Genomic DNA, 21,906 nt, shown 5'->3' on the forward strand with positions numbered 1-21,906 from the left:
TGGTGTATTTATTGCTGTAAAAAACTCGATAATATCTAATGAGGCTATCATGGATTCCAAATGCGAATTACTCATAGTGGTAGAGTGCTTCAGAGATATCTGCTTTATATTGTTAATACATTAACTTTCCTTAACATGCTGTAGTAATATGGCATGTCTTCAAATTGCTGTGTGTAGATTGGTAGAGTCATGTTGTCAGAATGGTGTCAGAGCCAGGGATTCATGTGACATTATTCTGAATGTGTTGTGCAAAAATTACTTTGAGCAGATAATTAAGAACCAATTCAAGAAGCAACATTTTAGATCTCTTAGCAGCAAACAGACTCAGACTTCCTGAATCAGTTATCATAGTGGAAGGTATCAGTGGTCATAAGGCTGTGGTAGCAACTATATGATGGGTATTGCAGTCATTGTTAAGGAATATAGAAAAAAAATTTTGTTTAGCAAGAGTGACAGAAAACAAATTGAAGAGTATCTGAGAAGTCAGCATCAAATATTCAGTACTGGTGATGAAAATTTGGAGCACACACTGAAAAAATTCAGAACCATCATCCAGTATGCCTTTGACAATTATGTTACGAGTTACATCTTAAGGGATGTGAAAGACCCACCATGGTTTAATAACTGTGTTACAAAACTGCTACGTTAACAAAGAGCTTCTTCAGAATTTCAAGAGAAGTCAAAACCCGGCAGACAAACAAAAGCTGAACAGAAGTTAAAATGTGTGTGAGAAGATCAATGAGAGAGTCGTACAATGACTTTGAAGGTAAAATATTGACACCCAATCTATACAAACACACCAAGTGGTTTTGGTCTTAATAAAATCAGTAAGTGTTTCAAAATTCTTTATTTGGTCACTCAGCAACCGTACTGGCTAGATTTTGGTCTTCCGACCACCTAGTGGGCTCATAGTTCTTCTGTGAGTTTCTGCATGGTGCACATGGGGCCCTGAGGTGTTGCAGCCCTTTTTTCCTTCCGGGGCTGCATTTCCTTCCCCATGTCCCTTCCTCCCTGTCCGCGTTCCTTCCCCTCTGCCCCCATTGTTCCCCTGTCCAACCTCTGAGTGCGGTATGAAAGGTGATCAACGGATCACAAGCACTACTCAACTGGACACGTCTGTTGATAGTGCTGACACATTCATCCACCAGTTGGGGTACTCAAAGCTGTGTGCCAACTAGGTTCCTCACTGCCTAACAGAAGACCACAAAGAACAACGAAATACCATCTGTGGAGGATTGCTTGCATGTTACAAGGCTGATTGTGACAACTTTTTATGTAATTATTGATGCAGCATGACATTGGCTACTACATAAAAGATGCAGCTATATAGGCCCTCCCATTTAGATGGCATAAGGCCATCGTATTGAATGGAGATTATGTTGAAAAATAAGGTTTTGTAGCCAAAAGAGTGGGGGATAATATGATGTATTGGAATCCTGAAATAAAACCAACCTGCTTTCAAGGGGGAAAAATGTTGCATTACTTATTGAATGTCCCTTGTTACATGAAAATTCTAGATAATAAAGTGCATGTCTCACTTGTGACATTAGATTTTGAATATAGTTTGTAAGCATCTGGCAAGCTCGATCCAATACCTCATGGGAGCAGGCATAGAGTGCCAAGCAACAACACATAAAAAGAGACACGGGGAAGATTTGAAGGACCCATAAGTGACATGGATTCTTTTCATCGTTTAGTGACCAAACAAGAAGGAAACATTATTAAAACAATGAACAGGCTAGTTTGTAATGCAATACGTATATATTTGAAGGTGAAAAAGCCTTGAAAGCATAGAATTACACATTGCCCTCATATACAGTGTAATTTTTGTGTTAATGAACATAATTTTCAGTTTCTTCTGTTCTGAATACTCAAATGAATTGATTACTCTGTGACATCGAATAATTAGTTAACTGTATTCCTTCTTGCTTACATCCCCACCAGTGTACTTCTGCATTCTCATGGTAGTCAAGAAATTCTGTCTGTATGTAGCGCAAACCAGCACATTCAGTTTTAGGGTATAAAATGTTGGATATCTTCCAATGGAAGATTGATTTGCTGTTTCTTTGTATTTCACTGAAGTAAGTTTTCATTGCAAACTATCAAAGTAAGTGTTTTATTCATTTGTATTTTGGAGAAATTGTAATCATGATTGGAAGTTATATTGGAAACAAATATCACTAGCTTTGATATCACTGTGCTGAAAATATCTAACACTGGTGTCAACAGCCCCCTTCCATTCTGGAAAGCATAAAAAATGAGTAATTCTATGTTAAAACTAATTGAATGCCTCAAATATAGATAGCCTGAAAGGCATCATTAATAGGTATTAGATGATAATGCTGCATAAAAAGCAAATGCACTCACATCTCCCCTGTGAGAGCCTGTATGTGACGAACATGACAAGCATATCACTACATTGTCACCCCTTTGCACAGCAAAGACTTGTCAGCATGCTTGCAATACTCGTATTTGGCAACCCTGTTACAGTGCATTAATTTGTGCATGTGGTCGTGAAGTGTTCGGCTGAAGTCACTTGGCTTTCCTTTTCCATTTCGCTGACTTATGCTACAAAATCCTCATGTGAGGTGAGACACCGAGAAAGAAAATTTAATTTTTGGAATTTGGAAATGCCGTACTTCACTTAAGTAACAACCATTCGTATCTTCAACATTGCATTATGGAAATCAGAGAGACCAGTTGCCATCAGTGTCTCGTTAGCTCATTAGTTTCACAGATGCTTCTGATGCAAGGGCAGCGTGAGTTCTCATTACTATTGCAGTGCAGAGCAGTGCACTTTAGGTTCTTATTCTCCGTTTTATTTAATGTTGCTGAAAATTGTTGAAGAGATTCTTTAACAGAATTGGAAGAAAATCTTTGTGCATTAAGTCTTATCACAAACTCAACTCAGTAAACTGTATTAATGGTCATAGATGTCTGCCTTGTGAACACCAAGCTTCTTCACTGTATAGATGTGTCTGAAGAACATCGGCTTGACTACTGATGAGACAAGTTTGGTTTTGTTTATCACTTACCACCCATATGTCAGGAGAATAGTTATGAAGTGAATATAGTTCCTTTGTGGTAAATCTGTGTAGTAGCAATTAGGGACCCCTGTGGACATTTGCTGACACTGGTGTTATCTACTTCCTTCCACTTTGGGTAGCTTCAAAAATGATCAATTTTCTTGGTTAAAATCAAATTCAATATCGTAAATATTGTTTCTGATCAGTGTTACGTTCTCCATGAATCCATACATGGACCTCAGAATATGCAGTTTGCCAGCATTGCTATAGAGCATGCACTGCAACGTATTCATGCAATTCAGTGCATATATTTACTGTAAGAAAGCAAACAACAACAGTAAAACTGATTTCAACGCAGTGGCTTGATGAGAACATACAAATTCCTAATGAAAACACTGCACAAGATATCACTTCCAAAGGAAAAGAAATGAGCCATAAAGCATTAATAACAGTATTAAACAGCGTATTGAGATACATAATTAGATTTTTTAGACATACTCGTGTCTTGGCATATTAATGTAATACAATAATCAGCACGTAAAAACGGGTCATCTGCCTCCATTGCTATCGAGCTATACTCTCCAAAGTGATGAGCGGTGGCGGACACGTAAGACACGGGGTGAGAGAGCACAGCATTGTTGCAATAGCCGCTACTGGCACCAGGGAAATGGCCTCTGGAGAGCTCTTGTGCATGTGGCATTCAAAGGCAGTCAGGCTGCTGAGAAATCTTTTGTAAAAACGTTATTGTATGAAACTGTTATTACTAGTGTATCAGAAAGTACAATACATCTAAAAACAAAGGTGATGTGACTTACCAAACAAAAGCACTGGCATGTTGATAGGCACACAAACAAACACAAACATACACACAAAATTCAAGCTTTCGCAACCAACGGTTGCTTCTTCAGGAAAGAGGGAAGGAGAGGGAAAGACGAAAGGATGTGGGTTTTAAGGGAGAGGGTAAGGAGTCATTCCAATCCCGGGAGCGGAAAGACGTACCTTAGGGTGAAAAAGGACAGGTATACACACGCGCGCACACACACATATCCATCCGCACATACACAGACACAAGCAGACATTTGTAAAGGCAAAAAGTTGGGGCAGATTTCTCCTCCTCCTCCTCCTCCTCCTCCTCCTCCTCCTCTAATTGCATTAATAACCACATTTTAGATATCTTTCATATATAATGCACTTTTATATGACAGTATATTTTTGCAAGAATGAGAAGTGTAGTAGTCATCATCATATGTAAAAAAACATTTTTTTGTGTAGTTGATTTTAACAGCTGTTAAACTGATTTGTGTGAAATGCTGTTAAACTGATTCGTGTGAAATGGAAAGTCATGTTCCTATCTTTAGTGATGTTTTTTATTTGTGTCTCAGGTGGCAGCAGCAGCGGTGCTGCTAGCTTTTCCAGGCGCAATGGGGGCAACATGAGTGTTATTAACAGTTGTCGATCAGGTAGACAACCATTGGCAACTGCAAGCAGCGTCCTTGATACACTGCAACTGGACATGGCCTGTATAACAGCAGCCACTGACAAGTCACTTCCTGAAAGCCATCACCGATTGTCTGAACCATCTGGTGAGAAGCAGTTATTTTTATTACAATAGATAATATTTAGTTGACTGGATACAAGAATATGTTTCCCTGACTTCATCTGCAGGTCATATATACTGATTGGTTTCTCCATTAAATTGCTGCACAAGTGTAAAGAAATTGGATTTTTTTTTTTCAATAAAATTTGGAATCAGTTGGAGATATTTGCAATGTTTGAGTTGTATGTTTCCATCTCATACTGTAATTAGTGCTTTGAATTGTTTGAGTTCTCCATTTGATCGTCATAGGCAGCAGCAGTCATTCCTTACTGGCTGAACAAATATAGAAAATGTCATTTACATGCACATAAGTCAGTGTTTCAAGCAATTTTGCATTATAATTTATCAGGGGAGAAAAAATATGAATGAAAAATCCCAATCCTTTATTAGAAAGCATAAAACGTAATACCTAACCAGTCACAAATGATACTTTATGACATGATTTAAGGCTTTCACTTTATATTAGAGTGGTACTGCATCTGTTTGCATTTGATCTATGGTATCTTCAGTCTTGCAGCACGTTCTTTAACCAAGTTGACTCTCACATTAGTCTGACAGAATGAATAATCCAGAAATCATAATTGTAGAATGTGATTATATTTAATACATTCATCGGATTACATTTTGTGATATTATATTTACCACAAATAAAAAATTAATATGTGAAGTTGTTGCACAACTGAAAAATAAAGTAGCACGAAACTTAGGTTTGTTTCAGGATGAGCTTTATCATCATATTTGTGCCATGCAGGGTAAATGTGGGTAACTAGGATTTATTCTCTTATTTCCGGCATTTGGTGTCAGGCAAATTACTTGTGTCTGAAGTACAGTGCCATCAAGTTTTGTATTGCACTTGTCACAATTATCTCAGAGAAATTACTGTACAGCCCCGTTCATTGGAAAAACTGTTGTGACTACTTTGGTTTTAATTACTAACATTATTGAGAACTCGTTGCACCTGATCCTGAAACTTGCTACTGCACACAATATGTAGTTTGCACCAAAATTATAAGAAAATTAATTGTAACCTGGCATTAGGAGCTATACCTCTTATGACGGCCGGTTGTAGGGATGAATCTCCTGGATACATGAAGTGATTTTTGTGTTTGAGTGGTTTTTAAGATTACTGGTCTCTTTGTTTGTATAGATTGGCTTATACAGAGTTCAATATAAAACCTATTAGATTTTAAAATTATCTCAATATTTAGCTTACTAATATTTAGCTTATTTAATATACTAAAGCATTAAAATGTTAATTACAAATTCAAGTAAATTATTGAACTAATCAGAGTGCATCTTGGTGTCTGTCTGATTGTTGTCTATGGATGGACATTTTTCACAAACTGCTTTTTCATTGCAAACAAGGGTGTGTACCAGTTCCACATTTCTCACATGCATACTTGCTGGTGCAAGTCTTTATTGTGCCCTTGCAACATGACTGGGCATATTTTTCTTTTGTGTTCTTTGGTTCCAAAGAAAATTTATTGTTTTTATGCCATGGCCCTTTGGGTTTGCATTTTACCAGCATTGACTTCATGTCATGAGCTAGTTTTGTAATTGTTGTTCTTCTTTTGAGCTGATCTTCTGGCAGACTCAGAACCAAAGCTTTGAGGCAGCGTATATATTCTTGTTAGTAAATAAAATTACTCATGAATTGGTGCCTGCAACATTTAGCATATGCAGAAAAAACTCACCTTATGCCATTTCTTTGTTGACCTAGCGACAGTGTAGGTTGCACAGAATCAAGTACATCGACTCCAGTCAGAACATTTTTATTCCATATTTAGCTGTTTGAATGGTATGAACTAACAAAATCCACACTTGCATTACCAACAAATATGGCAGACATATCTTTATGGTAGCCTACATATCAATTTTCACTATTCTTGTCACAAGGTGCATCGTCATAGTAAATGTGTTTCTTAGGAATCAGAAATGTTTTTCGGACATAGTCATTCTGAAAACATTGACACCAAGCTCATCATCAGTCCAGAAGTTTTTGGTTCCAAAGAAAATTTATTGTTTTTATGCCATGGCCCTTTGGGTTTGCATTTTACCAGCATTGACTTCATGTCATGTGCTAGTTTTGTAATTGTTGTTCTTCTTTTGAGCTGATCTTCTGGCAGACTCAGAACCAAAGCTTTGAGGCAGCGTATATATTCTTGTTAGTAAATAAAATTACTCATGAATTGGTGCCTGCAACATTTAGCATATGCAGAAAAAACTCACCTTATGCCATTTCTTTGTTGACCTAGCGACAGTGTAGGTTGCACAGAATCAAGTACATCGACTCCAGTCAGAACATTTTTATTCCATATTTAGCTGTTTGAATGGTATGAACTAACAAAATCCACACTTGCATTACCAACAAATATGGCAGACATATCTTTATGGTAGCCTACATATCAATTTTCACTATTCTTGTCACAAGGTGCATCGTCATAGTAAATGTGTTTCTTAGGAATCAGAAATGTTTTTCGGACATAGTCATTCTGAAAACATTGACACCAAGCTCATCATCAGTCCAGAAGTCATGAAAATTCTGCCATCCTCCATGAAATACACCAGCAATGAATAAGAAGTCAAAAAAGACTTTCATTATAAAGATGACACATTTAGTTGCAGTCAAGCACAAAGAAACTACTGTTACACACTGAACTTTTTGGCAGAGTCTTCTTCAGAAAGGGAAACACATTAAAAAGAAGCAAGTACACCTCACACGACTGGCGTCTCCAGCCATTGAAATAAGCTGTGTGCCTGTTGTTATTTGCCACAATTAGCATATCATCACTCATGAAAAGGCTCCCACTGTCAAATACAGTTGTATTCTTAGCATTTGTAATTACTCCAGGCAGTTAGGTCAGCATATTAGGGGCCAGTATTGTTCCATTAGTACCTCAAATAAAAAATAAGTATGTTATTACTATTATTAAGAATAATATTACTAACATCTAAAGTGCCACACTTTATCAAAGGAATAATATGGAAGAACCAATAATTAGCATGATGTCTAACATACAGTTAAGGTGGAAGAAACAAAATATTTTTGTAAAAAAGTGTGATAAATGTAATGGGAAAATGATACGGAGACACAAGCTGTAAGTAAGTACTGTAATATTTTACAACACATGTTGCTTAGCCACTATCAAATGTATCGTTCATGTCTATGTAGTCACCATCATATTTGTTTTTGATGTAAGCAGTGATCTCCAACACTGAGGAGGGAAAAATGTACATGAATATAAACCACCTCAAGATAGGCACATGACTGAAACTGATTGTCTGTTAAATGAAATAGCCTCCTATAGTGATGTAGCGGTTATTATTCTACACCCTATTAATAATACTATTTTTACAATGTCTTTTATACTCAACAGAATAATAATTTTCATCACTTTCCTGCCCTCCATTATTTTCCTCATCACTACCTTCACAATCCACATCCGAGTCTGCAGATATTTGTTTCAGTTACGTCTTCAGATTCGGAAAATGCAAGTTGTCTGACATGTTGCCAACATTATTTTGACTGCACTACAGAAGTTTCGCTGGAAGCCCTTACGTATTCTCCATACAGTCTCTATCTTTCCCCATACAATTTCTGTATTTTTCAGGGTTTAAAGAAAGACATTCTTGGGCGTCGATTTGCTTTGAACTAAGAGTGGACACCTGGGTAAAATCATGATCCATAGGCAATGGTGAACATTTTTCCGTAAATATATTGACCATCTGGTCTCACAGTGGAATAAATGTATTAACAGTTATTGTGATTACTTTTTAAATAATGAACAGTTTACCTGCTTTTTTCTATCTGTTTGCATTTCATTTGACTCCCCTTACAGCACATATTTATTTTTACTGTTAGCTTTCTCCACTATAATCTAACTTCACTGAATATTATATCATTCTGCTTTTAACTGAGCTATCTGATCAGCAATTTAATTAAATGTAGAATCATTTTGCAATACTGACTTATCATCTCAACGCCAAATTTTTACTTAATCTCAAAACTCACCAACACTATTGCTTGCTAAGCTCATATGCACATTTCCACATTTGAATGAGGTGTAAGAACAGTAATCTTACATGCTTCACATGAATGTACACTCCTGGAAATTGAAATAAGAACACCGTGAATTTATTGTCCCAGGAAGGGGAAACTTTATTGACACATTCCTGGGGTCAGATACATCACATGATCACACTGACAGAACCACAGGCACATAGACACAGGCAACAGAGCATGCACAATGTCGGCACTAGTACAGTGTATATCCACCTTTCGCAGCAATGCAGGCTGCTATTCTCCCATGGAGACGATCGTAGAGATGCTGGATGTAGTCCTGTGGAACGGCTTGCCATGCCATTTACACCTGGCGCCTCAGTTGTACCAGCGTTCGTGCTGGACGTGCAGACTGCGTGAGACGACGCTTCATCCAGCCCCAAACATGCTCAATGGGGGACAGATCCGGAGATCTTGCTGGCCAGGGTAGTTGACTTACACCTTCTAGAGCACGTTGGGTGGCACGGGATACATGCGGACGTGCATTGTCCTGTTGGAACAGCAAGTTCCCTTGCCGGTCTAGGAATGGTAGAACGATGGGTTCGATGACGGTTTGGATGTACCGTGTACTATTCAGTGTCCCCTCGACGATCACCAGTGGTGTACGGCCAGTGTAGGAGATCGCTCCCCACACCATGATGCCAGGGGTGTTGGCCCTGTGTGCCTCGGTCATATGCAGTCCTGATTGTGGCGCTCACCTGCACGGCGCCAACCACGCATACGACCATCATTGGCACCAAGGCAGAAGCGACTCTCATCGCTGAAGACGACACGTCTCCATTCGTCCCTCCATTCACGCCTGTCGCGACACCACTGGAGGCGGGCTGCACGATGTTGGGGCGTGAGCGGAAGACGGCCTAACGGTGTGCGGGACCGTAGCCCAGCTTCATGGAGACGGTTGCGAATGGTCCTCGCCGACACCCCAGGAGCAACAGTGTCCCTAATTTGCTGGGATGTGGCAGTGCGGTCCCCTACGGCACTGCATATGATCCTACGGTCTTGGCGTGCATCCGTGCGTCGCTGCGGTCCGGTCCCAGGTCGACGGGCACATGCACCTTCCGCCGACCACTGGCGACAACATCGATGTGCTGTGGAGACCTCACGCCCCACGTGTTGAGCAATTCGGCGGTACGTCCACCCGGCCTCCCGCATGCCCACTATACGCCCTCGCTCAAAGTCCGTCTACTGCACATACGGTTCACGTCCACGCTGTCGCGGCATACTACCAGTGTTAAAGACTGCGATGGAGCTTCGTATCCCACGGCAAACTGGCTGACACTGACGACGGCGGTGCACAAATGCGGCGCAGCTAGCGCCATTCGACGGCCAACACCGCGGTTCCTGGTGTGTCCGCTGTGCCGTGCATGTGATCATTGCTTGTACAGCCCTCTCGCAGTGTCCGGAGCAAGTATGGTGGGTCTGACACACCGGAGTCAATGTGTTCTTTTTTCCATTTCCAGGAGTGTATGTTACAAGCAACCCTCCCCAGCTTCTCATAAAAAAACAATTAAACTCCACCCAAACAGGCCACGAAGGCTCAACAATACTGAGTGGTCACCGTGACATCCTCAGCCCGAAGGTGTCACTGGATACGGATGTGGAGGGGCACATCATCAGCACACCGCTCTCCTGGCCTTATGTCAGTTTACGAGACTGGAGCAACTACTTCTCCATCAGATAGCCTCGCAGTTTGCCTCACAAGGGCTGAGTGCACCCTACTTCCCAACAGTGCTCAGCAGACTGGATGGTCACCCATCCGAGTACTAGCCCAGCCTGATAATGCTTAACTTCGGTGATCTGACGGGAACCGGTTTTACCATTGCGGCAAGGCTGTTGCCCTCAGCTTATCGTAGATCACATTAAATATCTACAGCAAACAATTTGTCTGATGTAGCAGTAATAAAATGTATACACGAACCTTCCTCATGAACCAGTCTGTGTATTAATGAGAAAGTATCAAAATTCCTATGGTAGTTCTAGAGATAAACATTCACATACGCACAGAAATACTTGGTGAGGGACTTCAGTTTATAATAAGTACAGATTTCATGACGTGCTGCCAGCCCTACAGGTAGTAAGACAGGTATTACGAGTATTAATACAATTACTTCAAAAATATGCATTTAAAAAAGTTGGAGCAAATAAGAGATGAAATGAATAATGATTGTGATGATATTTTCTTTCTTTGGTGTATCTGTCTTAAAACGGCTGTCAGTTGGACACTCTCCACTTACCTCAGCCATCTTCTTTATTGTAATAAAATAATGATAATTTCACATGTCATCTGAAACATAGAACCAGCTAAAAGAGCAGCGTCATCAGCTTGAGCTAACACTTTACAATGAAAGCATGACTGTCGGAGTGCACACACGAAAGTTCACACTGATCTGAACTGTCTGCATCAGCAGTGTTGCGCTCCTATTTATTCACACATAGAATGTTCTAGCAAATGATGAAATTACGTAAATAAGTCCCAGAATCTTCCAGCATTCACATATGTTAAAGATAAATAATTGCAGGAGACGGAAATTGAACTTGTGACTCTCAGATCACTGACCAGTGTCATTAACTGCTACACCATAGCAGATAATGCACAGCACATGACATTGCTCCCTTTTCTCACTAAAATGCAGTGGGCCATAGTTTCCTGGTTCTGGATCTGGAACCTGTCAGTGAACTTGGGTGAATCTTTGCACTCTGCTTGTGTTGTCACAGTATCATGATCTCTGGGAAATTCAAATGTAGTTACTTCCACTGAGGCACAGTGCCTATCAGGCAGGTCATCTTGTTCCATGTGCTGGAAACCCATATTGTTGATCTACACTTCACGGATGATTGGTCACACTTTGTGGATGATCGAGCAATACTCACACATTGAAACAACTCAAGAAATCCTAACTTCTGATCTAGACATCTTAAGCCAATACTTCCGTTAATGGAGATCACAGTCTAACTCATAGAAAACAGAAGTTGCATGTTTTCATCTGTCCAGTAGATGGGTATACAGAGCACTTGACATCTGTTTTGAGGGAGACAAGCTTCTTCATAACATGCATCCAAAATACCTCGATATCATGTTAGACAGGAAACTTTCTTTTAAGGAGCACTCAATCCAAACATACGCTAAGCTCAGAAGCAGAAAACCTCCTGATATCAGATAGAAGAGTGCACTACTACATGAATATTGGAAGATTGTCAATAACACTGACCTTCCAGTATTGAATGGTGTACTCCCTGTGGAGCCAAAAAGATTAAGATCAAGACACCCCACTCTTATCAGAGCCAAGATTCTTGCTGAAGTTGAATTCAATGTAATAGATGAATGGAAATACTGCTGCAAACAAAGCTGTCCCGCACAATGCCTTAAACTACCTGCATCAAGGAGAAACCCCCTGTGTTTGACCAGCCTCAGGCAATTTCGATTACTCTGTATTGAATCTGAACAGGTTGTGGAAGATGTGCAGACACTATTCACAAGTACTGCAGATCTTCAGCACAGTCTTGTAGCTGTGGTTCTGGACAACACACAGTTGTTCATGTTGTGTCAACACATCCCACATGTATCTACAAGGGTCTGTTTGAAGATTTGTGGGCAGTTACAAATGGAGGGATAAGACTTTTGATATTCACATACAACTGTTGTCATTTTTGTTATACTCAAGAGCTGTGTTGACATGTTGGTATGTAATAGTTTAGTAGTCTTTGTATAGCCTTTCTGATATTCTAACCTTCCATACAGCTATAAAATTACATACTGTGTCATCTGGATTGTAACTTACATGTCTTACGTTTGGTGCTATAATGCATATGGTCTGTATCCTGGGAAACCAAGGTTCATATTGGTATGTGAAGTAGAGCCCTTAGGATAAAGGGTTGGAACGATTGATCGAGTTCAGGTTGACCGTAGGCCTATGATGTTTATGTGTTTATTGATAACATAAGTAAGTAGCATCATAGAACTATAAATATGACTTTTTTTCTGAACAGTATCTTACATTTATTAAAATGATTCAAACTAAATAGTATGTTTCTTGGATTAAATATTACTTCAAAAGCAATAAAACAGGAATGAAAAGACATCTATTTTACTTTAGCTTCATGTTCATTATGGTATTGTATAGAACAAGAAGACAGTGTAAGCAAGTTCAGAACTAAACTGAGTCCATATGGATCAAAAATTTACTATGCATATCATTAAAACCAATTAAGTAAAGTAAAAATATAAATTCAATTAAGAATAATTAAGAATGAAGCTTCCCTTTTGCAGGAGCCTGGGTGTTTGCCACCTGAATACTGATGTTACATACACCTTTATACTCGAACCTCAGTCCACCGATACATACAACACACAAGAAATAGCTCAAAAACTAACCTGAAACTGCTCAGTATTAGAACCAGAAAACAGACATGGCCTCTATTAGTAATAGGAGCTGCTGTAGTTACAGCCAACCAGTACAACAGCAGGACTAATCATAGCATACAAAATCTAGCTATCTAACTGTTTCCTAACAACATATATTCATTCAATGCCTGTAAAATTATGCAGCACACACAAGCCACTGTGGGCCTCCAGTTCAGTTCAGTTCAGTCAGTTGTTTACACAATCTGTTGATACACTGTACGTAGGTAATTGTAGGGTAATGGTAGTTGTAGTATCCATCAGGTTTGCTTGCCATGATCAATTACTGTATTTATCCGAGTTATAAGAAAACCCTGATTATAAGATGATTACTTTCTTTTCACAAGGCCTCTTGAGAAATATAACGTAATATAAATATATAAATAATATGTAAATATAACATAATATAAAAACATATCTTGGATAATCAAAATTACAGTGTGTTTTATTTATTCATAATTTGGATTTGCAGCTACTTGTGTCTGCTATGTTTGCAGTTAAAATTGTAGGATGTCAGGTCTGCCAGTTATGCAAAACACCGTTTTTTCCAAGTACCCAAACATGTTTCAGCACCACTGTGCTATCATCAGTGGGTTTCCGTTTATTTATTCTGTAATGTGAACATTTTTATTAAATGATTACAAAATTATGTGGATATTTAGTTCAAACAATAGTTAGTTTCCTTTTGTTAATACCTTTACACTTGGTGTGCAGGATTTTTCCGGACCACTTGTGTATCATTTATTACAGGTAGCTGGTCATCTGCAACCAAACGATGTTGATGAGAAATTTTGTTGGGAGTTATGTAATTTAATTTGTTGCAATATTTCGTGCTTATATTCGTGCTTACTTAAGTTTTTGTGTGACAAACCCTTTTATTCTCAGCTTCGTGGTCAGGTGTTGTGATGCACATGTAAATATAACACGTATTTTCACAAATAAGATCATAAAAACACCTTGCACTTCACCAAAATGCAGTGTAATTGTGGTTGTTGTGTGTCCCAGCCCAGTCGGTGTTCATTTGTTCACCAGAGAGTTTGGCACCAAATTTGAATTTTGTTTACATTCATCTTGGTGTGTGTGTGTGTGTGTGTGTGTGTGTGTGTGTGTGTGTGTGTGTGTGTGCGAAAAATGGATACACTACAATGTGCAAAGACACACCATTTACACACAAAAGGAACACCATGCAAAAGACAACACAAACAGTTAAGAAGCGTACAGAACAAACACACACACAAGATAAAATTTAAACAAAATTCAAATTTTGCGCCAAAATGGATTCAGGCAAAATGTTTTTTAAATGTGGTAGATGTTCCTAAAAAGCCATAGTACGCAGTATATATTCCCACGATTTAGAACATGATGTAAATTGCTGCATGTTCACTACTCCCCTCCCCACACTCAACTAGTTCTTAACCAAGTTGACATAACTGTTCCCCCTCCAACCCTTCTGGGGTGCAAGCCATATGTACAGCAGCAACTAATATATAAATAAGACTGCAATCACGAGTCAGGCCAATTCTCAAAATTTTGCTCATCCAGTGATCTACTGACATACGTTGGTACTATCGCTACGGTGAGTCTTGGTGCTGTAATTTATTCTTGTGACAACAATTGCAGACATTTTACTACAAATTATTTCATTTGTTAGACTTTTCATTCAGGATTTATTTTCCTTCTTGTTTCAGATGTCTCAATGTTACCATCATGTTCTCATTTGCGACCCACTTAGTAAATCATTACAGTCTTTCACTATCAAATAAAATATTGTACTCAGTTCAGAATCAGTTAATGTTTTTTGAATGTTACCTTTACTTAAAAAGCTGCATTGAAGTACCTACACAGTATTCATACATGTGTGAGAACTTTTGTTACAAACCTGTTCAAATACAGCAGGGTCTGTAATGTCATAGAATTTAGTGCTATTTCCTCATGTGTTTCACAAAATTGTGAAATTTTTGGCAGAGCAAAATAGATTGTTATATTGGCTAGTTCATAGTTTCTCGTGTATCCCATGCACTAAATGCTGTGCAAGTCAAATGTCACATTATTTGTATCGAGCGCTTCAGCATATGTGGCAATTTTTAGTTTCTTTGAACATGAATATCATTTGCCAGCCCTGCCCTTCCAAATTCTTCAAAATAAATCTACACCTCATCTCAGTTGCCAAAGCTTGTAATGTCAATGTAAAATTACCCCTATATATTCCATCTCCATTAAACAATGTAAAAATATTAATCTCAGCATAAATAGATTAATTTGCAAATATAAGATGACTCAGTATGTTTTGAACACTGAATTTGGGAAAAAAACCTCATGTTGTTGTTGTTGTTGTGGTGGTGGTGGTGGTGGTGGTGGTGGTGGTGGTGGTCTTCAGTCCTGAGACTGGTTTGATGCAGCTCTCCATGCTACACTATCCTGTGCAAGTTTCTTCATCTCCCAGTACCTACTGCAACCTACATCCTTCTGAATCTGCTTGGTGTATTCATCTCTTGGTCTCCCTCTACGATTTTTACCCTCCACGCTGCCCTCCAGTACTAAATTGGTGATCCCTTGATGCCTCAGAACATGTCCTACCAACCGGTCCCTTCTTCTCGTCAAGTTGTGCCACAAACTGCTCTTCTCCCTAATTCTGTTCAATACCTCCTTGTTAGTTATGTGATCTACCCATCTAATCTTCAGCATTCTTCTGTAGCACCACATTTCAAAAGCTTCTATTCTCTTCTTGTCCAAACTATTTATCGTTCATGTTTCACTTCCATACATGGCTACACTCCATACAAATACTTTCAGAAACGACTTCCTGATACTTAAATCTATACTCGATGTTAACAAATTTCTCTTCTTCAGAAACGCTTTCCTTGCCATTGCCAGTCTACATTTTATATCTTCTCTACTTCAACCATCATCAGTTATTTTGCTCTCCAAATAGCAAAACTTCTTTACTACTTTAAGTGTCTCATTTCCTAATCTAATTCCCGCAGCATCACCCGTTTTAATTCGACTACATTCCATTATCCTCGTTTCGCTTTTGTTGATGTTCATCTTATATCCTCCTTTCAAGTCACTGTCCATTCCGTTCAGCTGCTCTTCCAAGTCCTTTGCTGTCTCTGACAGAATTACAATGTCATCGGCGAACCTCAAAGTTTTTATTTCTTCTCCATGCATTTTAATACCTACTCCGAATTTTTCTTTTGTTTCCTTTACTGTTTGCTCAATATACAGATTGAATAACATCGGGGAGAGTCTACAACCCTGTCTCCCTCCCTTCCCAACAACTGCTTCCCTTTCGTGCCCCTTGACTCTTATAACTGCCATCTGGTTTCTGTACAAATTGTAAATAGCGTTTCGCTCCCTGTATTTTACCCCCGCCGCCTTTAGAATTTGAAAGAGAGCATTCCAGTCAACATTGTCAAAAGCTTTCTCTAAGTCTACAAATGCTAGAAACGTAGGTTTGCCTTTCCTTAATCTTTCTTCTAAAATAAGTCGTAAGGTCAGTATTGCCTCTCGTGTTCCAATATTTCTTCGGAATCCAAACTGATATTCCCCAAGGTCGGCTTCTACCAGTTTTTCCATTCGTCTGTAAAGAATTCGTGTTAGTGTTTTGCAGCCGTGACTTATTAAACTGATAGTTGGGTAATTTTCACATCTGTCAACACCTGCTTTCTTTGGGATTGGAATTATTATATTCTTCTTGAAGTCTGAGGGTATTCCACCTGTCTCATACACCTTGCTCCCAAGGCCAGTCCTGACAAAACTCTACCATCTGGTGAGCAAGATGAATGAGACAGGCGAAATACCCTCAGACTTCAAGAACAATATAATAATTCCAATCCCAAAGAAAGCAGGTGTTGACAGATGTGAAAATCACATCATCTTATAATCAGGTAAATACAGTATGCAAATATTGTGGCTGCACTACAACTCTGTGTGCCTGATGTACATGGAACATAGACACACTCTCACCAAATACATAAATCACAAGTTGCAGTGCCTCAAGACTGCTCATCTCCCCATGTCCACAATAATTCCGTCCACTCGGGCAGCCATATATCAACAAGCCTGCTGTAAACTTATGGCCTGGCAACCAAGCAACGGCCTCTGTCCTCGTGGCTCCTCTCAGTGTACAAAGTGTGTGGCCAGATACACACTCCCAAACCAGAGAGACAAGCAATACTTACCAGCAGTAAAGTACAGGAAGTGGTTAAGTCGAAATAGTGCCACACATGGCACTATATGCATCCCAGCTGTCTTGCTTCTTGAGGTGTGGTAAAGAGCTGTTTGCTGTAATCATCAACCTGAAATGTTAACAAGGTACCCATTGATGTTTCTACCTCTCATTTGTGGATCATGAAAAATAAGATGAAACCTTTAATGTCGTCCTTTACTGTACATTATCTGATTGTTGTGACAGGCAGTATCATCTATCAGGTCCTCTGTTAGACATTAGTATATTTGCCAAAGTCGTATTAAAAATGTTTCTTGAGGCCATGTTTTAGAGGATGGCAAGCAGTTGTCATCCTGAGGACAGTGTTGTCACGAAATTACTTCTTACATCAGTCTTGAACGAAACACACTTCTATGATCAGCGTAGCATTACACAGGGTGCTCCATGCTTCAAAATTATGTCATGCACAAGAAATTTGGCAATTTTTGGAGCTTTGGTAGTCTTGTATCACCGTGGTAATAGCATAGTGGGTGTAGCAGTTAGTTTGCAATATTATCCATTTGTTGACATTGCAGACCTGCCCAAAAAGGCAATTCTGATGTGTAAAGTGAAGTAAAAACGGGTGTATTTGGTATCGTGTTACTTGAAAGTAGCTGAGGCATATACTTCCATTGTTGGGGCGCTGGTGTATATATTGTCCAACAGATCGGTGGAGATCTGGCCTATGATACTTTCTTCTGTTTTTATCAAAGGCCTTTGCAAATCACAGGTGACCTGATGCCAGAATGTCAAGAAACTTCTTCAGTATACCTGGCCATAAGTGAGCAGTCGTGATGAGCAACCATTCCGCCCAGTTGGGTCATAATTAATTTTGTACAGTATTTCATCTATTAATCTGAATATTACTTTTAGCCTCTGTGGTCTGTAGTAATGCTCAGTCTGCCCTTTGTTCAGTTGCAATTTCCAGTAGAGCAACGATGACTGTGTGTATCACGAGCTCTGTAATGTTTCAATAGAGTCCACAAAATCCAGTCTGCTTCTTGTGTAGCATCAATTTTTATATATTACTGTGCTGATGGGTTCCTCAAGCATTGCCAGTTGTCCTTCCTGATGGATGCTTAAGCCTTATCATCCAACATTAAGAATGGTGATCAACATCAGTGGAATGGTCTGGGGACACCTACACCTCCCTGCTCAACCGTCGTGGATTTCATTTAAACTTTATGTGTACAATCTCATGTGTCCCTGATGAACATGGGTAAAGTTTAATGTTCATGGGAGCAATATTGGCTGAGATGCAGTCACTTGTTTGACTCTAGGCATGACTTTGCACAGAGTTAGTGTGAATTTTGGCAACTTTGTGCTGTTATACCTCAGGCAATGGTTTTTGAAAGAAATTAAATTTGTCAATGTTGTGCAACTTTATGCATTCTCTTGAGAATAACACAAAAACAATTTTACAAGCCATATCTTGCCAGAAAATTTCAGGCAAAACTTCCCAGATAAATCTGCACCTGAAAAAGTTTCAAAGTTTGGCTTCTTATATCTGGGGGGCCAAAGGTATGACAAACATGAGAGACTTTAACCATAGTAACCTAACAACACAAGGTTCTCAAATATAAAGTTTCACGTATGCACCCCAATGCTGAATAAATTAGGTTTAAAGTTGAAGATTTTGTTAAAAGGTCAGAAATGTGCTATTTTCGACCTGAGTTTCCAGAAAACTTTTATGTAAAACTTTCCAAACTGGGCCCATTAAAAATAACATGCTTTTAAACACAAAAAAAGAGTACTTGGTTATTAAGTATGGGGTAACAATGCTACATAATTTAAATCAAAGTTGGGCATGAAAATTGCGGCACAAAAAATGTAAATTTCAGATTCTTATACCTCGTAAAGTAAATGCATGCCAAACATGTAGCTTGACACACAATAGCCTGGAACCACAAACATGTGAAATAGAAAATTTCATTCGCCTACTATTTTCCAGTAATCTACAGATTTGTCAAAAATATTATGATTTTCGTGAAAAGGTGAAAGTAAGGTATACTCGATACTGTTTTCTATTAAAGCTTCAAAATAAGTCTCATCTCAAAAAAATGTGTTTTACTCCACTCCCCACCAAACAGTGTGTTTAACTTCCAACATCAGCTAACAGTGGTACATAAATTGAGGCAGAGTTGCTAGAAAAATCATCAGTGTAAGTTCTTCAAATGGACTACGTGTATAAATAAATATTTGTGACGTCCGTGTGTGACAAAGATATCCAAGGGAGGAAAGATATCAGAGGGAGGTATGATTGTCTCAGTAAGCTAACAGAAAGTTGAAGGGTAAACTATCAATTATATTATGTACCTCATTTTTTGCCCCCATTGATCTTAGTGTCTGTTGGGCTTTTGAGCTGGTGCAATAAAGACATTTGTAATTGCACTCTCCCAGTATGGTGTTAATTAAATTATAATAAGCGGAAGTTGAAAGTTTTCATTCTTGTATGTAGCTACTTCTTGAACAATTCACATTATCTCTTTCCCTAAACACTATACATGCTACAAATAAAGTTGTAAACTTCAGCTTTTTATATTGCATTGATTAAAGTTGTGATAGACATGAACACAACTACTTAGCAACAGAAGCTTTTCCAATACAAAAAGCATTCGCCTACTAGTTTCTGAATCTGTACAAAATCAGTTTAAACTTGATTTCCGTAAAAATTACAGAAATAGATCTCCTTCAGTCTACTTTTAGAAAATTGGTTTTCCATAATTGATTTCAAATTAATCAGTTGGAAAGAGCGTGTTTTCAAGCATCCAGATAATTAAGTTCAGTTTTCCAGTGTATGTTAACAGTACCTGAAAATGACAGACAAATTTTGAGAGAATGTACCATGGCATAGGGCTACATTTCAACATCTTGATGTCCATGTTCTGTTGCCCATATTCTCGTGTTTATATATTGACAAGTCATATCGCATGAAATTGATTCAGTCCAAAGTGTAGTTGTGTACAGTTTACACCATTACAGTATGTCACATGCTGCGTACCAAGGAAATGGTAGTGTGGTCATGCTAAGTCTGCAATTGACAGAATTGTTACGTGGCTGTTACATTGCCCTTATGTATGACTATCTGCATCCCTTGGTGTTATCTGTGGCTAAAATGTTATTTATAAAGAAATTTTAATTCCAAAACTCATTATTCATCTGTGTACCATGTTACAAAAGTTATGTCTGGGAGGTACTGAGGTACTAACCACTTACGACCCAACAAACCACATGAAATCGGAAAGAAAGCCACCAAATTTCAAATGATGGGAGATGACGACAGAATATATATATCGCTCACAAATCACTCTTTTAGTTAAAGAAACAACTAATTTGAACACTGAACTTAGTACATTTATTTGACAGTTAACGTTCATGGCTGACTCTTTTGTGTTACCCATCCCATAGTAACAGCAGTCACATTAACCACCCAACTTGAAAAGCATTTTATTTAATTTTTGAAGAAAAGGTAGCCGATGTGCCAACTCAGGGCATAGGCATCTCCATTCCAAAGTTAATTCAAATCCATCCAGCCACTTCAACATGAAGGAGTAATGAACATACAACTCGACAAAGAAAGAAAATAAGCAGTTTCTAGATCGAAGACTCCACAGGTGTACTGCCAGTACGTAGTGTCCAAGTGACTGGCAGTACATCCATGGGCTGTTTGATCAACAAATATGCTGAGAGAAACTGACGGATCTCAAGCTCAGTTAGAGTTTGGTGGAGCGCAATTTTTTAATGTTTGTAAGAGATGAATGGAAAAACTGGTAGAAGCCAACCTCAGGGAAGATCAGTTTGGATTCCGTAGAAATGTTGGAACACGTGAGACAATACTGACCCTACGACTTATCTTAGAAGAAAGATTAAGGAAAGGCAAACCTACGCTTCTAGCATTTGTAGACTTAGAGAAAGCTTTTGACAATGTTGACTGGAATACTCTCTTTCAAATTCTGAAGGTGGCAGGGGTAAAATACAGGGAGCGAAAGGCTATTTACAATTTGTACGGAAAGTAGACGGCAGTTACAGAGTTGAGGGACATGAAAGGGAAGCAATGGTTGGGAAGGGAGTTAAATAGGGTTGTAGACTCTCCCCAATGTTATTCAATCTGTATATTGAGCAAGCAGTGAAGGAAACAAAAGAAAAATTCGGAGTAGGTATTAAAATCCATGGAGAAGAAATAAAAACTTTGAGGTTCGCCGATAACATTGTAATTCTGTCAGAGACAGCAAAGGACTTGGAAGAGCAGTTGAATGGAATGGACAGAGTCTTGAAAGGAGAGTATAAGATGAACATCAACAAAAACAAAACGAGGATAATGGAATGTAGTCAAATTAAGTCACGTGATGCTGAGGGAATTAGATTAGGAAATGAGACACTTAAAGTAGTAAATGAGTTTTGCTATTTGGGGAGCAAAATAACTGATGATGGTCGAAGTAGAGAGGATATAAAATGTAGACTGGCAATGGCAAGGAAAGCGTTTCTGAAGAAGATAAATTTGTTAACGTCGAATATTGATTTAAGTGTCAGGAAGTCATTTTTGTAAGTATTTGTATGGAGTGTAGCCATGTATGGAAGTGAAACATGGACAATAAATAGTTTGGACAAGAAGAGAAT

The 21,906-nt window shown here is 38.8% G+C and overlaps 1 protein-coding gene across 1 annotated transcript in view; it reads left to right on the top strand.

The window, feature by feature from the left end:
- LOC126486396 (E3 ubiquitin-protein ligase TRIM37-like) overlaps window positions 1–21,906 on the top strand; it is a 305,290-nt gene that overhangs the window by 222,865 nt on the left and 60,519 nt on the right. Inside the window, 1 exon segment of the mRNA XM_050108945.1 lies at window positions 4,409–4,609. Coding sequence (XP_049964902.1) covers window positions 4,409–4,609 — 201 coding nt within the window.

Source organism: Schistocerca serialis, chromosome 1 (genome assembly GCF_023864345.2).
Source record: "Schistocerca serialis cubense isolate TAMUIC-IGC-003099 chromosome 1, iqSchSeri2.2, whole genome shotgun sequence".
NCBI classification, from domain to species: domain Eukaryota; kingdom Metazoa; phylum Arthropoda; class Insecta; order Orthoptera; family Acrididae; genus Schistocerca; species Schistocerca serialis.